The sequence below is a fragment of the Pleurodeles waltl genome, chromosome 7 (genome assembly GCF_031143425.1).
Source record: "Pleurodeles waltl isolate 20211129_DDA chromosome 7, aPleWal1.hap1.20221129, whole genome shotgun sequence".
NCBI classification, from domain to species: Eukaryota; Metazoa; Chordata; class Amphibia; order Caudata; family Salamandridae; genus Pleurodeles; species Pleurodeles waltl.
In genome coordinates, this window is record NC_090446.1 from 782,584,588 (window position 1) to 782,606,341 (window position 21,754).

The 21,754-nt window shown below is 42.6% G+C and overlaps 1 protein-coding gene across 3 annotated transcripts in view; it reads right to left on the reverse strand.

Annotated features, from left to right (window-relative positions):
• The window catches only part of ANKHD1 (ankyrin repeat and KH domain containing 1), an 896,896-nt gene that overhangs the window by 721,345 nt on the left and 153,797 nt on the right, over nt 1-21,754 (reverse strand). For all 3 annotated transcript variants that reach the window (XM_069199295.1, XM_069199294.1, XM_069199296.1), the window contains exon 10: nt 1,574-1,683. In XM_069199295.1, the coding sequence (XP_069055396.1) occupies nt 1,574-1,683 (110 nt within the window). The remainder of the gene's footprint in view (nt 1-1,573; nt 1,684-21,754) is intronic.

The following is a 21,754-nucleotide window of genomic DNA, read 5'->3' on the forward strand; positions in this document are numbered from 1 at the left end:
TTATCACAGCTTTGTAGATAGCAAGCACTTTTTTGTGGAAGCACACTACTTCTCCCCAATCAAAACGTGAGCTTCTGGGCTAACAATGTGTGGGCAGAGCCAAAGCCCAGCTCCTAGTGGTTCTCACATAATTGTCTGTTAACAGCTTGGCTGTCAAGGCAGATCCTAAAAAGAAACACCATCAATAAAAGACAGAAAGCGTGACTAACTGAGGCAATACTTAAGTGAGACGAGAGCAACGTGGATAAACCTGTAAACTTGGAAAAAGACAGAATTGGAGGAGCCCCCAGTCAGCATGGAGACTGCAACCACAAGAAGACTGTTTTGCACTTTATCATATTCCTAAAGCTTTTCAGGGAAATTGAGTCTCAAAGTATGTCAAAGGCTTGACAATATAGGCAAAAAAAAATTCATTTATCTGTAATCGTTGTTATCCAGCACTGCTATTTCTTACAGATTGCAATGCTATTTGAATGTTCCCCCACATTAAGCTGTAAAAGATCTGCTAAAATAAAGATGTAAAGTGTTTTTTCTTTAAACAGAAAGCATAGCAAATGCCCTTTTTTTTAAAAAAAGATTTAATTCATCTAAATTTTAGACGTATCCACCTGCTTTGCAGTGAACCATACCTCTTTCAAATCTCTTTCTCCAAATCTGTATAAAAACCAAACATGCAAAAACTACAAACGAGACAATATTCCTGGTGAGTGAGTGGTTACTATTCTGGACATATGTCCACTATTTGTGTGGCAAACTATATGCAGTACGCTAGCCATCTTGTAAAGGTGGCACTAGCCCCATCATGCTGGAAGGGCCAGAAGATTTCCCAAATGACACGAACAGCTGAGAAGCCGACTGTTTTAGCTTAGTCCTTTCAACATAGAAGCTGAGCGCCAACCTAACTGTCAGCTTATGTAGTGTGCTCAGAGAACAAGCTATGGATGATTTTAAGATTATCAATAAGGATACATCTGTTGTGAGACTCAATTCATATGACCCTCAGCATGAACATAGGTGCATTTAGCAAGAGACACAGCTGGGCTAGAAACTTGTCCTCTCTTGTAAAATGTACTATCTTAACTGGCTATAAATCACTATCACTTCCTTAAAGTGCATACGGTGTGGGTCCCAAGGATTGTGGGGAATTGTAGGCAATTAACACTTGTGGTGTGTCCCACTAATGTCAATGGACAGACATGTAGCATATTTGGTATCCAAAAGTGTATTAGGAACAACGTCATGTGTTCAGTACATGGTTTGGGAACTTTAATGTACCTATAAAAATCGTGTCGCACCAGGGGATTCATAGAAGTGTATTTACATAATAGTCTCTTGTTGTGTTCTGCAGCATTTATGACAACTCATTATTTTTTTTTTAAAAAGCATCTCAATGATATGCCCCTATAACAAATAGATGTTCTCCCCATTAATGGGAACACAAATGTTTTGTGGATCATGGATAACAAATGAAAATATATCTTTAGATGAGAATTTTGCATGAAAAATTATCTATCTGAAAGTATTATGACATTAAATGACAAAATAACACAGAATGAAATAATAATTAACTTACTAAATCTGCCCCCGTTTGAAGCAACACATCTGCAACATCAGTGTGTCCATTTTCACAGGCATAGGTCAATGCTGTGTCTCCTGTTGCTGTTATAGCATGAACATTAGCTCCTGTTAGAAACCAACAGCAAAGTTAAATTATAGAAACACTGTTGATCAAACCAGTGTACAAACCTAAATCGTATGAAAACACTATGTCAGCAAGCAGACAACTGAAGTTACATTAAAACATGAAGTAGGTAGGCACACACTTGGGTGAAGTGGGTATAAGGACTTAGTACATAGCTGGGGGTCATCTAGATGGCCGACAGGGGTGAGGATAGATGAACATAGTTTTAGAAAAGTGTTTTAAGGAGTGTGCCCATATATTAAGACCAAGCTTTTTATTTAAGGTTATTATATATTGACCCCAAAAAGATAACTCTTTACACGCTTGACAAATGTTACAAAGACAAATATGGGAATTAGCAAAGACAAATATGGGAATTAGCACTGAATTATCAGAACAGTAGAAATTAACTTAAGTCTTTACAACAGGTTCTTCACAAACAAATGTTTTCATACGAAAAAGATGCTACTATTTTGGATTTTTTTTTAACTATTCAGACCATACTATATTTTCAACAACTGCTATGCAGCAATCTGGGGTTCTTCCACAAATATTTTTCCTACCACGTTTGGTCAAATAAAGTATCTAAAACGGATAAATAGTACAGCCATAAATAATATGGTACATGAAAAAAAAAAACCTCTGTAAAGTGAAGACAATAATAGATCAAGAATCATGGCTTCTACCTCAGCACGGATGCAGGGTGAGGTTGGTGAAAACCTACTCATGTCCCACCAGACACTGGGGGACTAATTGGGAAGTAAATTAAAGGTATACTTAACCAGTTTTCTTTACATTCTGGCATGATCTCTGAATCCATAAAAAGTAGAATGATTGTCATGCTCTTTCTAGAGACACACCTCCCTAAGGCAAAGGTCTTATTTTACTGCTCACAGCTATTTCATACAATGGAGTAACGTAAACAAACTACACAGAAGTGTCAGCTGTTATCATTACTTAGCTTAGCTGCTTTGTGCATTTCCACAGATTTTCTTCCCTGCCATGTACATTCTGCACTTTATCAGGAAGAGCAAAGGCAGAGCACATTGGGGAGGCCTTTGTTTTCTGCTGCCACTCACATTGAAGCTAGTGGAGGGTCTCCTCTTAGAGAGTACACTATGTGTACTGTATTAAAAAAGCACTCACCAGCCCACTTCAACTCTCCCTTCTGATCTCCAACTGCAGATTTTCAGATGTAGTTGTTGTAAGTTTAACATGTATAAGAAGTTAATGTTACAGGTAAAGCGCTCAAATACTAATAGTAAAGTGGCAATATTGGGGAGAAAAAAAACAATGTACATACATATAATAATTTCCTCCAATGACTCAATCAGGTTTGCAACAAAAATCACTTTAGACCTTTCTGGTATTTCTGCTGCAATGCCTCAAAGCCCAGAAGAGGCTGCTTAAATATGCACAAATGGAATATGTACTTTAGATGCTCCCGATCTCTTGGCTCAAACTGTAAGAATTGTTAAGGACAAGAATAATGGCACCTTTTTGGTAGAACAGGTGGCATAATTATGCTGTGATATTACTTAAAAATTATTCTTTTGGTCAAAAGGGATCTATATCTTCTCATTTGCATCTTAAATATATTCCTCTCCTCCCTGATCTTTCCATATAAAGGGTAAAAGCAAAATGCCTTTTTGGGGGACAGGACTGAAGAACTGTCACCAGTATCACTGGTGCTGGAACCAAAGGTACGGGGAGAGTATTTTGTGTTACCAGCTGAGGCATAAACTGAAATATGAGTTGACTCAATGATTAAGGAGGACATGTACTAGAGGGTGTTTAGCATAATGATCAAGAATGACATCTCCACTCTTTTTGCCTGAGAGGTACGTCTCCCACTTACTTGGAGTACGACAGAGTACGTACTGCCTGTGGTCCAAATTCCACAAACACATAGATCTTCTCCATAGCAGTTGCTTATCAGAACTGGAGTACAGGATCTTCCATTCAACTAAGATGATGGTATGTGCTAGATCTTGATCTTGGATGGCATCTGCGTTTTGACATCAAAGGAGTAGATCTCATGGGCAATGGACTTTAAAGACTTTGATATCAATATGATTGATGCCTCACGGGCTATCTCCTTGACTTTAAATGCCTTGACATTGAATGTGAGAGTGTCAGACAGTGATTTTGCAGATATGGAAGCATTAGTTCCAGAACAGCTAGACATTACCAAACATCTGAACACTGTTGTGAAAACTGTGACAGTTTTTGTTTAGGGCTCTTATTTTTAAGTTATGCTTACCTCCAGTCTTTTATCTCTATCTCTTTTTTAGACACACAAAACTGTTGGCATCATGTCTGCTTACCATCTATGCTGACATTTCATTGCTTACAGTTATGGACGCTGACGTATCATGGTGGACGCTCATTGTATAACTTGACATTTTTTATTGTTTTTATTTGTAAGAGCATATAAATGACACATTTAGACTTGTTGATATTTTAGGTTCTGCAAACGCAGTTTTGTGTTATAAATATAAAGATTTGATTAGTGATCAGATAATATCAAAACCAAAGTATATGATCAGAATGTAGAAGGGCTTTGAGCTAGGACTATCAAGCTATAGGTCACACCAGTTTGAAGTGCCAACCAGCCTCAGTGGCAGGTTGTGCTGCAGTGCAGAAAAGTAACCTTTATTTCGTAACGAAAAGAAGTACTGGTTTTCAGTCCACTCTAAGCAACTCAAACCACAGGCTTGCTATGTACTGCTTCGATTAAAACGTAGCATAGCGCCTAGGAAATAGCTTTGGGGCGTTAGGATGTTGAGAACTCATTAACTATGTTAGAAATCTTCTTGCTGTCTTCCCTGACCATGACACGCATTGTTTCATTCCTTTTTGCATACTGTTTGGTTACTATTCATATTTAATGTACCAAAATATAATTTAAAAAAATAAATAGTTTAAAGGATCTCTCCCGTTTCTTCGTGCTCTTTTGAGTGTGTTAGTCAAGAACAAAAGGTAAAATGTCCAGTCCAAGGAGCTACCGAAGTCATTAGAGCTGCAACACCACTTGATCGCATAATAGAGCTATTTCAACTTTTCCAATTACAGACAGGAGCCTGGGGTATTTACAAGGTGAGCAATCTGAAGACAGAAGTATCCAACACAAAGATATTCCAATAGTTTTTGGATAAGCACAAACACCTAAAGCATACAAAACTAAACCCTACAGCAGCTGAGGGGAACATGATTTTGTAGCCCCTCTAGGAACGGACAGAACAAGTAAAAGCTTTGTAGAAAAGTGGATTATGGGAGGTTCACTTGTGTCGTCCACCTCAAAGGTGTCCATTTATATTTTTCCCACACCTGATCAACTAGTAGGGCGAACAGACGTTCCCCATCAAAAGGCAAGTTGAAGACGCTGCTGCACCTCTGGTTCAAAGCCTGGAACAAGTAGGCAGGCATGTTGGCAGAGGAGGATACGTGTTTACACCACTAGCAATGGTGTCTTTTGCAGCAAGCGTACATCGAATGTTAGTGGTCAATATGCTTTAACTCTCTGTTACCAATTCCTGATCGCTCTTTTTGTACTAGTCCAGGAGGTGAAACTCCTCCATTTCATCTGAGTGGGCCTATCGTAATGAGAATGTTAACCCACAGAAATGGCAATGCACAGCAGACTCGGCAGTGAATCATTTTCCTGCAGTGTCTATCTTTATACTCTCCTCTCACTGAGTTTTAGCACAATTTCATGCTTTGAGCAATCAGGGAGTCAGGTGGCAACAGTCATGGTGACCAGCAAAGCTCTCAGAAACAATTAACTTAGCAGGTGAAGCAGTATTCAGTCAGTTCCAGACATTTGAAACCTCTGTAGCACTTTCCTATAGCAATGGTCCTGATACAAGGGATGAAGGATGCTGAAGATGCTCAAGGATGCTATGGATGAGAGGCTGTCAATGGGGGTCTTGCTGCGACTGCTCCTCAGTCCTCCTGGTCACAGGGTGGACATCCCACAAAGATATGTCGGTGCTGGCAAAAGTCCAGTCGCCACTGGACTACTAGTCACTCAGTATCTCAGTCACAGGCCAAGCCTCCCTAAGTTGATAACTCATCCTCTAGGGGTCCCAAGCTGCACTCCGATGGCACAATCTGGCTCAACAAACTCATGTGCATCTTTGTGCTTTGGGTTCTGGTCCCTTGTGCTGCACGGCAGCGGTTTGAATACTCTGGGCTACCAACTTTCCCCAGGAGGATTCTATAGCTGTTGAACCTCTGTGAAGCAAACAGGAGGCCAGTCAGCTGGCCTTTGAAGTCTCTGGGCTCTGGAGGCAACTGTTCTTTGAGCAGGACACAGCAGGAACAAACTCTCCTTTGCTAGCCACCAGGTGCAGTCCTACAGGGTGCAGCCTCTCTTTACCAGTTCCATGGTGTAGCAGGGCAGTGCTTCCTCGGTCCTCCCTCCAGTCTAGTCGAGATCTGAGTTCGGAGTGCTAGGGGTGCCCTACTTATGCCTTTCCACAGTAAAAAAGACTGTGCATTTTACTATCAGAACACATAAAATACATGTTGCACTGTGCCTTAGGACTTGACAGGCCTGCCTTAAGGATGGCTTATGCATATACCAGGGGGAAGTCTGGCTTTGCTAGTACTTTAAACAGCAAAGTCAAGCTAGCAGTTTAAACTGCTCTTCCAGCCTGCAAATGGAGGACTGAATGTCCCATTTTACTCGTTCCACAACCAGGGTGGCGCAGCTGGTGCTGAAATCCCCAAGGTGACCCTCTAACTTATATGCCCTAGGTGCTTTTTACTAGGGTCTTACAAGGAAGTTATCTTAGTCAATTAAGTACGAGCCAATCCAACATACATATTTAAGGATAGGAGCATAGACACAGAGGCCAGGTTAGCACTCTCAGATTCGAAAAACCAACAGTATCAGTCTAAAAACCCCGGGGGTGACCATATAAAAGGAAGCATTTTCTTACAGAGGTCAAAGTCAGTATTGCCAGGGGCTTCAGCATCATAATCGTCTCACAGGTCGTCATGGGGCTGTGGGTCGTACAGTGTATTATACAGGTAATAGGGAGAACTAGGACTATCACCCCAAATCCAAAAGGAAGGGAATCCGGAGGTGAATCTGGCAAAGGGTCTACAGGCAATAGTGAAGAGGGTGGGTGTGGAGGAATTGGAGGGGGAGGCAAAGGAAGAGAAAGGCGAGAACATAGACAAGGCAATGAGGGTGGTGGTGAGGTGCCCTTGTCATGTTGCAGAGGGCTCTATAGGTGCCTGCTCCAAAGGCAGATTCAAGGCTTCCTCAAAAGTCAGTTTCCCCTTGGGAAGAGTAGCGTCCTCGGTCTTGAAAGGAGGGTCGGCTAAATTTGTCCAGTCTTGCGATGGACATGGATGCGCTGCAGTCTGGCAGAGAGCTCCTCTTGGATGGTGGTCGTGACCTTCAGAAGTGACAGAGGAAGCTTCCCTGAAAGCCATTTTTCTTTTCCTCCAAAGCAGAGGATGTCCGTTAGACTGCCAAAGCCAAAACCAATTTCAGGTCAAAAGGCCTTGACTCTGTTCGCCTTTCTTCCTCGAGAAACGAACCTCAGACAGTCAAAAGGGTATGGCTTCATGGAGGATTTGGTCTCTGAGAGGGTGGAGGGTTTCTGGCCCAAATCAGCAGTTCATTGCTGTTCATGGCCCTGTGGCAGTGGCAGAAGAGAGGCATCATGATAGGCCTGCAGGCTCGAAGCTCAACTCCCTTGAGGGCAATGCTCGGATTCACAGTGATGTTGTGGAGTGGGAGTGAGTATGTCTGTACTCACTGTGGCTGCTTATGATGCTGAACTCTGTGCAGGTGGAGGTTCTTTCACTCAGGTGTCTGAGCCGGATCTCCTATCGACTGTGCACCGGAAGCCTCTGGCTGCTGCTCTTCCTTGTTGTACTGGTCTCTCAACAGGTTTGGAGTATCGCTCACTCTGTGTTGTCCCATCGGGGCCGCAGCAATGTGACAATCTCATAATACAGGATCTTTTTATTTTGGAAGGCAAAGCATACCGAATAGGAGGCCTTACTCCTGATGGAGATCTGTTGTCTTGTATTTCGTTCAACAATTTGAGCAGGAGGGGAATGGAGTTATTTCCATCAACCGCACATTGTCGTGTGTCAAGGAATCAATGGAGCTCCAGAAGGGTGACGCACGTATGGGGTGTCAAAGGTGTTTGATCGCAGAGCCAACGAAAAAGGATACGCAACACTCAGAACCAATGATTAAATGCATCTTATTTCTTTTGAGAAGTAAGAAGTATCCAAGCTGGCCTGGCAACAACAGTACGCAGCGTTGACCGGAGCAGAAAGACATCTGAACCGGACAGCGGAGAAAAAAATAATCTAATAATGGATGTGATGCTCATGTGCATGACCAACAATAGGGAGACACTATACCTCATGACTCAAGACTTTTTTAAAGAAAAACAACTTGCCCAACACTAGGTGGCAGGAGTATGAAGAGCATGTGTTTCTACAGCTGAAAGTCTAAAGATGCTAGGAAATCACAGGATTCTTCTACCAGGCACGTTGAATATTTTTAATACCGGTTATCCAAGATATCTGGAGGTCAATCTTAAATATCATGTTTCAACAACCAATGGCCATTTGTCTGGACCAGGAAACGCGGTGATACAAACTTTTTCCTCCTCACTTTATGTTACTTGCCCGATTGCAAAAACAAGATGATAGAAGCAATGCTTGAAATAATCACAGCCAATGGCAATCACTCGTTACTGCATCCCAATCCATTGTTTTTTGGTTTTTTTGTTCACCACAGTTTGGACCCAGCCTTTTGCAAATCGATCTTGACCCTGCTTCCCATAGGAACAGTCCAGCCCAAACTGCCAAGCCAAGTCCTGCCTGGACCGGAAACAAGTATCCTAGGACCAGTTTTGGGGTATTGCCCCACATTAGCCAGGCTAGTTCAAATCCAGTGACAAAGTGAGCCCAGGACCCATGTCTGGGAACACCCCGGCAGTTCATGCTGAACTGTTCCCATGGTGAGCAGGGTCAGAACTAATTTTTATATGGCTGGCCCAAACTAGAATGGCATGGTGAGCAAAAAAAAAACAATGGATTCAAGACCAGATCTGACTGGGGGTGAATGTTCAACACTGTTCAGCATTCTGTCCATCATCTGTTCTTTTCGCATTTGACGTCCGAAGTGGGACGGGAATGCCCAAACGAGAGTCCCATTCTCACCATGCCACTGAAATCAAGTAAGCCTGGCTGATGACTGGCGATATCCCAAAACCGGTCTGAGGATGTTTGGTTCCGGTCTGGGGAGTACCTGTTTGGCAGTTCGGACTGGACTGTTCCCAAGGGGAGCAGGGTCAAGACTGATTTGCAGTGGCTGGGTCCTTACTGGAATGGAGCAAAAAACCTAAAGATTTAGGCCCAGATCTCTGAAGGGGGGTGAATGTTTGACATTGTTCAGCATTCTGCCCATCACCTGTTCTTTTTAACTTCCCTATTTCCCCTCTATTAAACTCTAACAGCATTTTCTTTTCTAAGCTCTGCCGATATAACACTTTTATTCCAAAGGTATTATTGAGTTTTAACATTAAGCAAATACAGACAAACATCCAATAGTATAGCACAACAATGTTTGGTGCTCAAGAATAAACAGTAAAACAGTGGGCCTTGAACAACAGAAAAGAGCATGTAACCTTGAATAGAATTCCGTTCTTCTGAAACTTCACAATATTAACGAGGCCTTAAAGACCACCAAGGCTTTCAATATAAAGGTTAAGACTAAAAGGGATCTTCAATTGGGTGGATTGAGGTGGTCTGTGCAAAACTTTTAGGGTATGCCATTGTTAGATTATGTAAAGTACCCCTCAGTCATAATGGATCCCCACTGTTGATGATAGTTCACTACTAGAATGAAAAAAAAATGCAGGTGGGTATGTAATTGTACTTTTGAAGTGATTTACTATTTAGTTTTGGAAGTATCTTTACTGATGGAACTTGGTCAGGACTATATTAGTGTCTTTGGTATTCAAAACATTGATGCAATGAGAAGGCTGTATCAACTGCTGTTCGTAGTACTGGTAGGTAATCCATTAATTAAAGTCAAAAGGAATGTCCTCTTCTGAAAGGTAAACTTACCAACAATCACTTTATTTCTGTGTCAGCTTTTTTTATTTAAGTATGATGGCATTCAAAAGTATTCCGAACAGGGTAGGACCATAGTAATATATGCCTAGGACCTTATTATGCAGTTCAGGCTAGAAAACTATGGTGTACAGCCAAACTTGTTATGCCACAGTCACATTTTCCGAACCACAAACCAGCACATGAAAAGTCCATTGCATTTCTGTCGCTACAGTAGAGGCAAGTCGGCCTTTCCTTAAAATTATTGCAGCTTCTGACTTCTTTCATTACAAGATTATGTCAATAAATGTGGAGATTGACCTCACAATTGTCTGTAGTTCATGTCCAAACTACCAATGCAGTGACTGCTTTAATTCCCACAATGCTCACCAGTATATCTAGGTGACGTCTTTGCTGCAAAGAAGGACAAGAACCTAACTGGCTTACAGGACTACCTCTGAACTGCAGTGACTACTACAGAGCACAGCAAAGCCTACCCAATTATACATTCCTCAGCCAAGCGGTTTATATTATTTTAAGGTATAGGGAACAATGCAGTAAGACCACTTTTACTGCACATTATCTAACAGCAGAACTGCCCTCACAGATTTTCTGGTCTGAGCCTTCAAATTTTATTTAAGAAAAATCATTGTCTCGTTAATTAACATTGGTAATTTACATTCCACTGCCCTTCCTTCAAATGAGACAATGGAATTCTCCAATCCTACATGGAGAAGAATCAACTGCTTATGATAACCCTTCTCAGGTAGAAAATTTATCTCCCAGACATTATCCTGCTAATCTGTAATGTGGCTTTTTGCAGTTCATCATCTTTTAATTCATGTATCCCCTCTATTGTGGTTTCGCTAGTTGGTTAAAGGCATGGGAGAGTGATACGCTACTCAAGTTGCTCTAGGCATAGGCAATGTTGGAGTGATAAGAAGAAAGTTACTCACCTTTGGTAACTCTTTCTGTTAGACACTAACACCACATTAATCTTCGGAATACTCTCCAGGCATCACATTGGATCTGGACAACCTAATTCAACATCCCTTGATGCCGGCAGGTGGTGCCAGCAGGTCTGCATCACGGTTGTTCTGCACCAGAAGTGACGTCTGCAGGTCTATGTAAGCAACAGACATGCATGCTTACATAAGTTGTTTTCTGACTCGTCCATGCCCACAAATGCAGGGCCAATGTGCATAAACCTAATCCGAGACCTTTTTAGGTAGAAAAGAGTAATGATCACACAGCAAGGAGGATGGGCAGGCCAGTGAGGAATCTACAGTTAGATCAAAAATCTCTACCAGAAAGATCATTACCAAAGGTAAGTAATTTGTTCTTCTGATAGAGATTTCTCACCACTGATTCCAAACTTTCTGAATAGATATCCAAGCAGTACACTGCAGGAGGTGGATCTGCGAACTGGCTCAAACCAAAAAGACCTTTAGGACCGAACATGCAAAATGCCCATATCGACCAACATGGCTGGCAAGACAATAGTGCTCATGAAAGGATGGAATGACACCCACGTACCTGCCTGGCAAATGTAAATAATGAAATAAAAATGAACTATATAGCGTGGTGTTTTTTGCAAAGTGCCTACCTGTGGATTTTGGCTTCTAGCTCAGCCAGCACCTAGGGAAACCTACCAAACCTGTGCAATTTTAAAAACTAGAGACCTAGGGGAATCCAAGACGGGGTGACTTGTGGGGGCTCTCATCAGATTCTGTTACCCAGAATCCTGTGCAAACATCAATATTTGGCTAAAAAAAAAAAAAAAAAAAAAAAAAACTTTTCCCCTCACATTTCGGTGACAAAGTTCTGGAATCTGAGAAGAGCCACAAATTTCCTTCCACCCAGCGTTCCCCTAAGTCTCCAGATAAAAAAAAATACCTCACTTGTGTGGGTAGGCCTAGTGCCCATGACAGGAAATGCCCCCAAAACACAATGTGGACACATCACATTTTTGCACAGAAAAGAGAGGTGTTTTTTGCAAAGTGCCTACCTGTGGATTTTGGCCTCTAGCTCAGCCGGCACCTAGGGAAGCCTACCAAACCTGTGCATTTTTTTTAAACTAGGGACCTAGGGGAATTCAAGACAGGGTGAATTGTGGGGCTCTCACCAGGTTCTGTTACCCAAAATTCTTTGCAAACCTCAAAATGTGGCTTAAAAAAAAAAAAAAAAACATTTTTTCCTCACATTTCGGTGACAGAAAGTTCTGGAATCTTAGCGGAGCCACAAATTTCCTTCCACTCAATGGCAGGCGTGTACAGATTTGGTTGAGGGACACCTGGCAGCCAAGATGACAACAACAACTTTGGGATATAGGTCACAAGTACTCAACTGTACCACTCAATCTCCAAAGATGGAAGAGTAGGTTGTGCATGTTCGAAGGCAGAACCCTGCCTTTCTGCGACAGCACAGCCTTCTGAAGGCACAGCCTGAATGGAGAATAGATGTTTATGCCCAGGAGCTCGGGATATCATATTCTTCGCACTCAATCAGGAGCCAATAGGATGACCTGGGTCCGGTAAGTCCGGATCTTCTTCAGAAACTGAGGCAAGAGAGGTATTGGCCAGAATGCTTACAGGACTTCCACGCAAGGAAGAACCAGTCTCTTAAGAGAGACAACTTGGAAACTCCATCACACAAAATCAATGCCACTGTACGTTCTTGGCAGTGGTGTGAAGAATGAGCCAGGGTTCTCCTCATGTGCGAAAAAGAGCCTTCACCACTTCTCGATATAACTGCCAATTGCGATCCACAAGGTATCATTGGCTTCGTTTTTCTGCTCTCGCTTTTAAAGAACCCGCCAGATGGTGCATCAGCAGAAAATTGCTTTCACCATCTAGACACATCCAGAGATGCAGACCATTGTGGCAGAGGATACACAACCCACCCCCCTCTGCTGGCTGCATCACCACATGGCAGTTGTGTGTCCATGAGCAGGTGCATCAGCATCCTTTGAGGGTGTTAGGAAGGGCTTTCAATGCCAATCGGATGGCTCGCAGCTCCAGAAGGTTGATTTGGAGCTGGGCCTTCACTAGAGACCTGATGTTTCTGATTCCCCCTCTCCCAAGTGGCCTCTCCAACCCAGAAGAGATGCACTGGCCGCCACTATAAGCTGTAGGTGGGGTAAGGAGAGAGAGAGGTTTGCCACTGACTGAATTGTGGTCCCGAAGCCACCACTGCAGATCTCCTCCAAAACCTGGAAAAGATAGAAAAGATCCCCTTGATTCTCTGCCCACTGGAACCTAAGATCCCACTCAAGAGCACACATGTGCCATCTGGCATACTTGACTAACAGCACGCAGGACGCCATCAGTCCTAGCAGCCACAGAATCATCCTCTCTGAGATCCAGGTCAGAGGATGAAATATCAGGATCACATTATGAAAGTCCTGAACTCTCCATTTTGGGGCATAAATGCAGAAATGCACTGCGTCCAGAATAGCTTTGATAAGGGGACCATCTACGAATAAATCAGGTGTGATCGGCACATTGATAATGAACCCTAACAATGTCAAGAGATTAGTCAGTCTGGAGGTGAGTGACGACTGTCTGGAATGCAACAATCTTCAACAGCATCATCAAGATAGGGAAACAGTGAGACCCCTGGCCTCTGAAGGAATGCTGCAACCACCACCATCACGTTCGTTAACTCACCAGTGGCACTGCAGAGGCTAAAGGGGAACACAGCAAACTGAAAATGCTTCTGGCCACTATTACTGCAGCAAAGAGCCTATGGGCTTGCACAGGGATGTGGAATTCCTATCGCCCGACGCCCAGGACATCTTGTTTGGGGTCAAGGGCAACAAGTTTTTATGTTTACTTTGTCCTTGGGACAAGTAGGCCCAACCCCCTGCAGCACAAACCCTTTGGCTACCTGTTTACAGAGAGTTGAACTCTCTGCAGTTGAGGTAATGTGTTTCCAAAAGATAATGCTGTTCGAACTTGTATTTATGGTTCATTATTTGAAAGCCTTCATTATTAGGGTGCGTGCTGTAAAGAAATGTTTTAAGGTCACACTTCACTACCGACGTTGGTTCCAGTACAAAAAAAAAAGTTTAGACTAAGAGGCTAAGTATAATGCTCCCAGAATGCTCTCTGACTATATGCAAATGAAGTGTCATTTAGTAAAATGTGTTGATGCATGCTAGTATTTCCCAAAAATATTTCTAATGGAAAATCAGTGTAACCATTTTCAACACGATTATGGGAAGCATGAAAATAAACAAACACTGACAAAGCCAACTGATCTGACATACTTTTATACGTCTTTTAGTTTCATCAATGCGTGTCTTGTTTTGACATGGCTTTTGTAACACTTTATTGTTGTGGGAGCTACCAGGCCCTCAACATTGTAACAAACATTGGCAAACCCTCCCCAAAAAGTTTTTGAACTCTTAAAGCACACGTTGCCACCAGCGGCATAACAAAGGCCCCGCAGCCGCCCTCCAGGGGGCCCCGTCAGCACAGCACCTGCCCTGAGTGAGTGTGGAGAGGGGGCTCCTCCATGTTCTTTGCAAAGGGGCACCCTCCAGTTTCGTTACGTCACTGATTGCCACTGTAGTTCCTGACACTGAACAAAACTACTTTGTGTGGCAATATGCTCCTTGTGGAAGAGCAGAATGCGATCACTCACAGTAAAGCCAGCCGAAAGAGAGAGAAATAGAAGTTTAATAAAAACAAAATGTCTTTGTTAACACCAGACCTAATTAGGGACCAAGACCCACATGTAGGTAGCTTTTTGCATGTCGCAAACAGCGACTTTCGCTGTTTGCGACGTGCAAAAAGCACATTGCGATGCACAAACCCAGTTTTGCGATTCAGTAACCTGGTTACCGACTCGCAATTAGTAAGGGGTGTTCCCTTCCTAATTGCAACTCGCAGTGCAATGTAGGATTGTTTTGTGGCCGCGAACGCGGGCGCAAACCAATCGCAGTTTGCACCCATTTCAAATGGGTGATAACACTTTCGCAAAAGGGAAGGGATCCCCATTGTGAATGTCACTGTAAACATTTTTTCAGAGCAGGCAGTGGTCCTGCGGACCGCTGCCTGCTCTGAAAAAATGAAACGAAAACGTTTCATTTTTCGTTTTTGTTATGCATCTCGTTTTCCTTTAAGGAAAACTGGCTGCATTACAAAAAAAAAACTGCTTTATTTAAAAGCAGTCACAGACATGGTGGTCTGCTGTCTCCAGCAGGCCACCATTCGTGAGGGGGTCGCAAATTGCGACCCACCTCATGATTATTCATGATGTGGGCATTTGCGAAGCCCTTGCAAATCACAGATGGTGTCAAGGATTTTGCAGGTCACAAATCTGAACCTACCTACTTGTGGCCCCAAATTCTTAAAGAAAGTCACAAAAGTGCACCCATGGTATATGTCGTACCCCTATAAAATATTTGTGAACTGTATTTTAGCGTGGGTAAATACGATGTGTAGATTTGCTCATGTGAAAATCTATTGAGCATTTGCAAGTTCATTTTCCCTCCAGCCACTTTCTTCCCAACCCTGGAAGAAGTTCTAATTCTGCCATTGTCAGGAGTAAATGTCCAACCTTTCTTATTATGGGAAACTATTAGAGAGAAGCTGGTAAAAATCTTTAAAACATGCAGGTTAGTAGGTTTGCAGACTCAAAGGCATTCCAGCCCTGGAACTATTGCTTACTGCTTCCTCCAGCCCCAGTATGCAGATCTGCAGAAAGGTGGCAAAATAAGGAAATTGCTACAGTAGGGATTGAAACTCCAAGTATTCAAGCCCTACTATGGTAGTAGCCCTGGCATAATCAGAGAGGCTATTAATTGCTGCCATAATTTGTCGCCACACTACATGGCACCAAAGGGACAAGTAGATCTTTTTACAGGACAAGTAGATTTGAGAAGCAACCTGTCCCCTGGACAAGTAGATATTTTAATAAATTCCACACCCCTGTTGCAGGACAGTGATATAATAAATGGTGTGCAGGTTCAACACTACAATCCAGTGCCCATGGTCAAGGGCACACAAAACCTGTGCTAGGGTGAGCATCTTCAATTTGTCCTACTGCAGGAACGCATTGAGAGGACATAGATCTAAGTTGGAACAGAGGCCTCAATCCTTTTTCAGCACAAGAAAGTAGCAGAAATAACCAACATGACCCAACTTCCGGAGTCAACATCCTCTCTATGGCTCCATTGGCCTGAAGAGTCTGCACATCCTGCTGCAACAAGGACAGATAGACTTCCATCCGCCAGACTTAGAAATGTGAAAGGTGCGGCAGAGGTTCAAGAAATAATGAAATGTAGACATGTTGAAAAATGTGCAGCACCACTTGTCTGAAATTAATGACTGCCACACTGCAAAAAATGTCAGATCCTGCCTGTGTGCATATTGAAGAGACTCGGGGGATGCAGCAGCTAGGCCACACACAGCCCCTGTTGTCCACTTGCTCTGAGAGTACCAAGGCTACAGCCACAGAAACATTAGGGGGATTGTTGCACTGGCTGGACCTGTTGGTGATACTAAATGCCTCTACCATGGCCACAGAGAGGGTGACACTGTTGAAGTAGCTGGTGTAGATAAGCATAAATACCTAGGAGGGCACTGTGGCCCTACTGCCTGTAAAGTGCCCTGGGATGATTTTGCTTTGTCCCAAAAAATTGTCAAATGTTATTCCATAAGACTGGCCTGAATGTCCCCTGAAAAGCCTGTGGACTTAATACAGGCGTACCTTCTAAGTGCCACACTGACACTTATGGCTCTATCGAGTGAGTCAGTGGTGTCCAGCCTGTAAACTTGGCAGCATCACAACTATCCTGCATAGTTAAGGAGAGGATAGCACAAACCTCTCCCGGAACCATGGGCTACTGAGTCCCACAGGGCCTGAGTAGCAACCAAGGCAGGAGGTAGCTGGTAATTCACTGAGCAAAGGGTCAATCAAACTTGTAGACAAAAATACCCACTTCCCAAATGCCTTGATCCTTTTCGATTCCCTGTCTGGGGCAGTAGTCAGAAACAAATTTAGAAGATCTTTGCCAGCCAAAGTAGGTTTCAAAAGGGAGAAGGGAGCCTGGAAAGAAAGTCTGGGTTAACTAGAGCAGAACAATGGCACCTGGCAACCTTCCGATTGATATGGGGACCTGAATAGGGCTTAGCCCTGGTCCTCAAATGAGTGTCTGGTAGAATCTCATTAAAAGGCAAAAGAGGTAAAGAATGTGTTGGGCCATGCTGACACACCTCTGTCGCAACAGTCTTTACTTCTTGGACATGAAGTTAATGTTCAAAAACCTCTGCCACCTTTGGCACAACCACGGGAAAAAGAAGCACATTCCCCGTGGCAGGACACAGAGATGAAACCAGCCTACTGTCAGGGGAGGTATCCTGACCACTGGCATCTTGGAGGCCGTCATATCAATCATGCGCCTGATAACCTGAGTAAACACGTCTTATAGCATCAAAACCTCCATTGTCAGGATCTGTATTAAACAATTCAAGTTGCGCAGGATCACTTCTGGAGAGCAAAGGTACTGCCTGAATCAGCGGGGTGGCTAAACAGCTGCAGCTCACTTAAATCAAAATAAAGCCTTGGGCAAGGTGGCATTGTCTTGGTATCGAACTGTACTATAGGTTGACCATCGTTGACAAGAGTTAATGGTGTTTTAAGTGGCACTGGTGGTCATGAACCGGAAAGGGAACCAGTACACAGTTCGGTCCAGAACCTGAAACGATCCCAGGATGCTTAGTTGGTGCAAAGTACATACCTGTATGATCAAGTCCAGTTGAGAGGTTTCCTGCTACTAGCGGGTTGCAGGCACCCCAGAGGGGGGGGGGGGCACTAATGTGCCAAAAAGCCAAAGCATATCATCAAAGCATTTTTCAATCTGCCGCACTGTCAACAACGGCCTCAGAAATTCAAGTTGCTGTGGGACAAGGGTTGGAATCAGTTTTGAAGTGGAACGATTTCAGGACTAGGATCTAGATGCACGATAACACCCTTGTGCCATGTCAGGAAACAGAGTGGCAGGACATGGTCGAGTGCCACTAGTAATTTATTTTTCCCTTTGATCTGCCCAATGATTTGGACTGGGACGATGACCTGTTGCAAGAATGGCTTTGGGACTAGGGCATCACCTTGGACCATCAACATGTCACATCATGGAGTGTGAAGGTGTTTTGCTTCAAATAGCTTCTTATCTCGAACTTGAATGGTCTTGGAATACATCAAGGCGCAGTCACTGCTGGATTAAGTGTTGTGGTTTGACCCGAGGAAAACTACAGGATGGTCAGTCACACATCTATTTGTGACATTCTCCACACGGTTTAAGCCCTGTAGATTTGGGAGGTGACATTGTCACTGCATACTTCTGTATTTTTTGGGAAAATGTAGTCTAAATGAAACTAGGGGTAGCTCTGAACAGCATCCGCTGCTGAGGAAAGAGAAGAACTGAGTTCAGCACACATGGCTAGTGCCTACAGAGGCCTATGCACATCACTTCCAGTGAGGAAAAAGCTGAAGTAAAGCCACCTGACTCCACTTGCTGGTGCACAAGGGTGCTGCTGAAGAGTTTCTGGATCCAGTCTGGCACCTGGGGAATATTCAAAAGCTGAGTTATCTTCGGTTAGAAGTCTATCAGAAATGAGTTACCTACCTGCATCTTCAGTGTTGGTCTCTTGCACACGCTTTAATCATTCCCACCATCTGGCCGAGACTGCGTGGTAAATTTAAATAGCAGTAAACAGTGTTAAAATGGCCATAGGCCTAACAACTGTGTTTGTATCTCCTCTAATGCAACCCGAACTTCGGGGAATGAGGTGGTAGTGGCAGCTCTAATACTTTCCTTAGAGATTTCCACCCCATAGGCCTCCAAGAATCCAGTCTGCAAATATAGTAACACCGACGCTGGTACCAATAACTCTGCCAAATTACCTTGTGATGAAGGTCCCGACGAATAGAAAGACTTAATGACGCCTAAAGGAGATAAGTTCCCTGTTCGTCCAGATTTTCCTCCAGTTGACAGTTTGTTTACATGCACTAATGGATAGAACAACTAAAAATAATTCAACCTGCCAATGACCTCCGTGGAACAGCAGTTTTTCCTTTATGACTTTAAGGAACAACCATAAAGCTATTAAGCCTAATCCTTCTTTGGACTTCATCTGGTCAAAATGTCTGAAGTTAATGAAAACACTGACCAAAATACCAGCAGTAGTGCCTCATTTGGAAAAGAAATACAGGGCTTTTGGCAAGGCTCCAGCCTTCCACAAAGGCTCTCCAAAGCTGGACTTTGTCATAGCCTCAGCAGTTTAGAGAAGAATAAGTTACTTACCTGTAACTGTAGCTCTCCAGTATTGGCATCTTCCATAGATTAACATGCTTGAATCATTCTCTGTCGAAGTGGGAGTCCCACTGTACATTTAAAAGCAGTACAGATCATACATAGCCCAGAAGGTCCATTATTACAAAATAACCAACCTGTAGTCAATCAAGCAACAGCACCCTCTAAAAACACTCCCCACAGAGGCTTCACTTCTTCAGCTTTTCAAGCACTAATTATAAAATTAATTCATAGGGAGAAGATGAGCCTCCTAGGGGAGACGCGTGAGTCACATGCGAAACTAGAAAATAAGTCAATACTGGAGAACTACAGTTACAGGTAACTTATTTTCTTCTCCAGTATTGGATCATTCTTGATTCAATGCTTACATCAGAATAACTAGCAGTAAGCAAAACAACATCATAATGATGAATACAATACAGCAGTGGAATGATAAAAGAAACAGACTCATTTTAATGAAATAGATGACAAAGGACTGCCTGTCCCACTGCTGCATCTCTCTGTACTGTTGAATGCAGACAGTAGTGAAGGGTAAATGTGGGTCTGCTCTTCAGGGGTGTTGAACATCGATGGCCTACGACCAGGACATATTGTTTGTTCAAGGGCAACAAGGACAACAGGCTTTCAAGTTTATTTTGTCCTTGGGACAATTAGGCCCAAGCCACTGCAGCATACGCCCTTTGGCTGCCAATTTACAGTACCACCTTATGGGGAAGGGAATCGTAGGCAGTTAAGGTGTTATTTCTGTCCATAAGTTAATGCTGTTCGAACTTGTATTAATGGAACATGCAAAGCCCTTATTATCAAGGTGAGCGCACTAAATAAATGTGGTTTCAGTAAAAAAAAAAAAAAAAAAAAAAACTAACTAGACTTTTCTTGCCACATAAATTGAAAATGAAAAGTAAAACAGTTGCCGTATGCAAGCCAATTTAAAAGCACCTCGGCCGCCATGAGCTCAAAGGAGAGACAAAAGGAAAAAGAAGTTTGCTCGCAGTCAAAGTATTGGCAAACGGGCAATTATCAATAGTCAATAGCCAAAGATTTAACAAAAGTGGCCCAATGAAGGACAAACGTAAAGTATTTACCAATGATGATAAAGGATTTTTGAAAGGCAAGCCCGTGAACGAGTGATAGTGGTGGACATGGCGTGGTTAAAAGCCCGCAGGTAGATTACAACATGTCAGAGCATTTGCGCACTAGACCCAAAAAGTGTTCACACGTTTGCAAAGTTTAAAATTATGAGGTTATGTATAATGCTCCTAGAATGCTCTGATTAGATGCAAATATTTGCAGAAGCTTGAAAGCAAGATTGATGATTATTTGATTTCAAAACAGTGTTCATAAAAAAAAAAAAAGGAAATGCAACTAGAAAAAATACTTTTTTCTAAACGACTGTAAAATTGTAGGTACCGTTTCTTTGAAGCAACATTTTTAAAAATGTGTTGATGCATGCTAGTATTCCCCAAAAATATTCACAATGGAAAGTCAGTGTAACCAGTTTCATCAAGATTATGGGAAACATGAATATAAACAAGCATTGGCAACACCAATAGGTCTGACTTTGGTTGTCAGTCTTTTGCTTTTGTCAGTGCACATCTTGATTTGAAATGGCTTTTTGTCAAACTTTATGATTAGGGCCCTCAGCTCCTACAGAAATAGTGACTGCTATTAGCTATAGGCCAATATATTTTTGGCAAAAAAGGCATATATTGACACAGTAGTTTCTGGCACTGCACAAAACTAGTTTGTGTGCTGATATGCTACTTGTGAAAGAGCAAATTGTAGTAATTGTAATGTACTGTGAATTTGTAGAGCGCAAAACACGTTACTGTGAGGGTATTCAGGCGATGAGGAGGAGCAAGTTCTACAAGTAGAATCAGTCACAGTGAAGCCAGCCGACAGAGGGACACAAAGATAGAATTTTAATAAAACAAAAAGGTCTTGGTTAATTACGGGCACAATTCTTAAAGAAATTCACAAAATTACACCCATGGTTAATGTCTTTGCATTAGTGGAGATTAACATATTTCATGAATTCACAAGAATTTACATAGGTAGATCGGGATTACAGAGAAGGTGAATCAGACCTTCTAAATCTGGATATAGCTGCTAAGTTCCCTTTAATTGAAGTATGAGCCCGGCCCACTTTGGCTAAATGTTGATAATCAGGTAGGATACATTCTAGTGGTTTTGAAAGAGGATGAATCTGTGATTTCTCGCACCATAAAGAAAAAACAAGTCTCCACCTGAGAGTAGGAAGTTGGCTCTGTATATACTATTTCAAAGATGAAATAGTGTGCACAGAGGCCAAGGGTTCCCCTTAGAGGGAAGATGGTGGTAAAAGTAGATCATTCTAATGCTTTATTTTGTGGTAGCGTGGTCGAGCAGTAGGCTTATCAGAGGGTAGTGTTAAGCATTTGTTGTACACACACAGGCAATAAATGAGCAACACACACTCAAAGACTTACTCCAGGCCAATAGGTTTTTATATTGACAAATATCTTTTCTTAGTTTACTTAAGAACCACAGGTTCAAGATTTACAGTTAATACTTTAAATGTAAGGTTCTTCACTTAGATACTTTAGGAACTTTTAATGAAAACAATATCATGTACAGTCTTTGTAAAAATGGCAATAAGCTATTTTCAAAGTGGA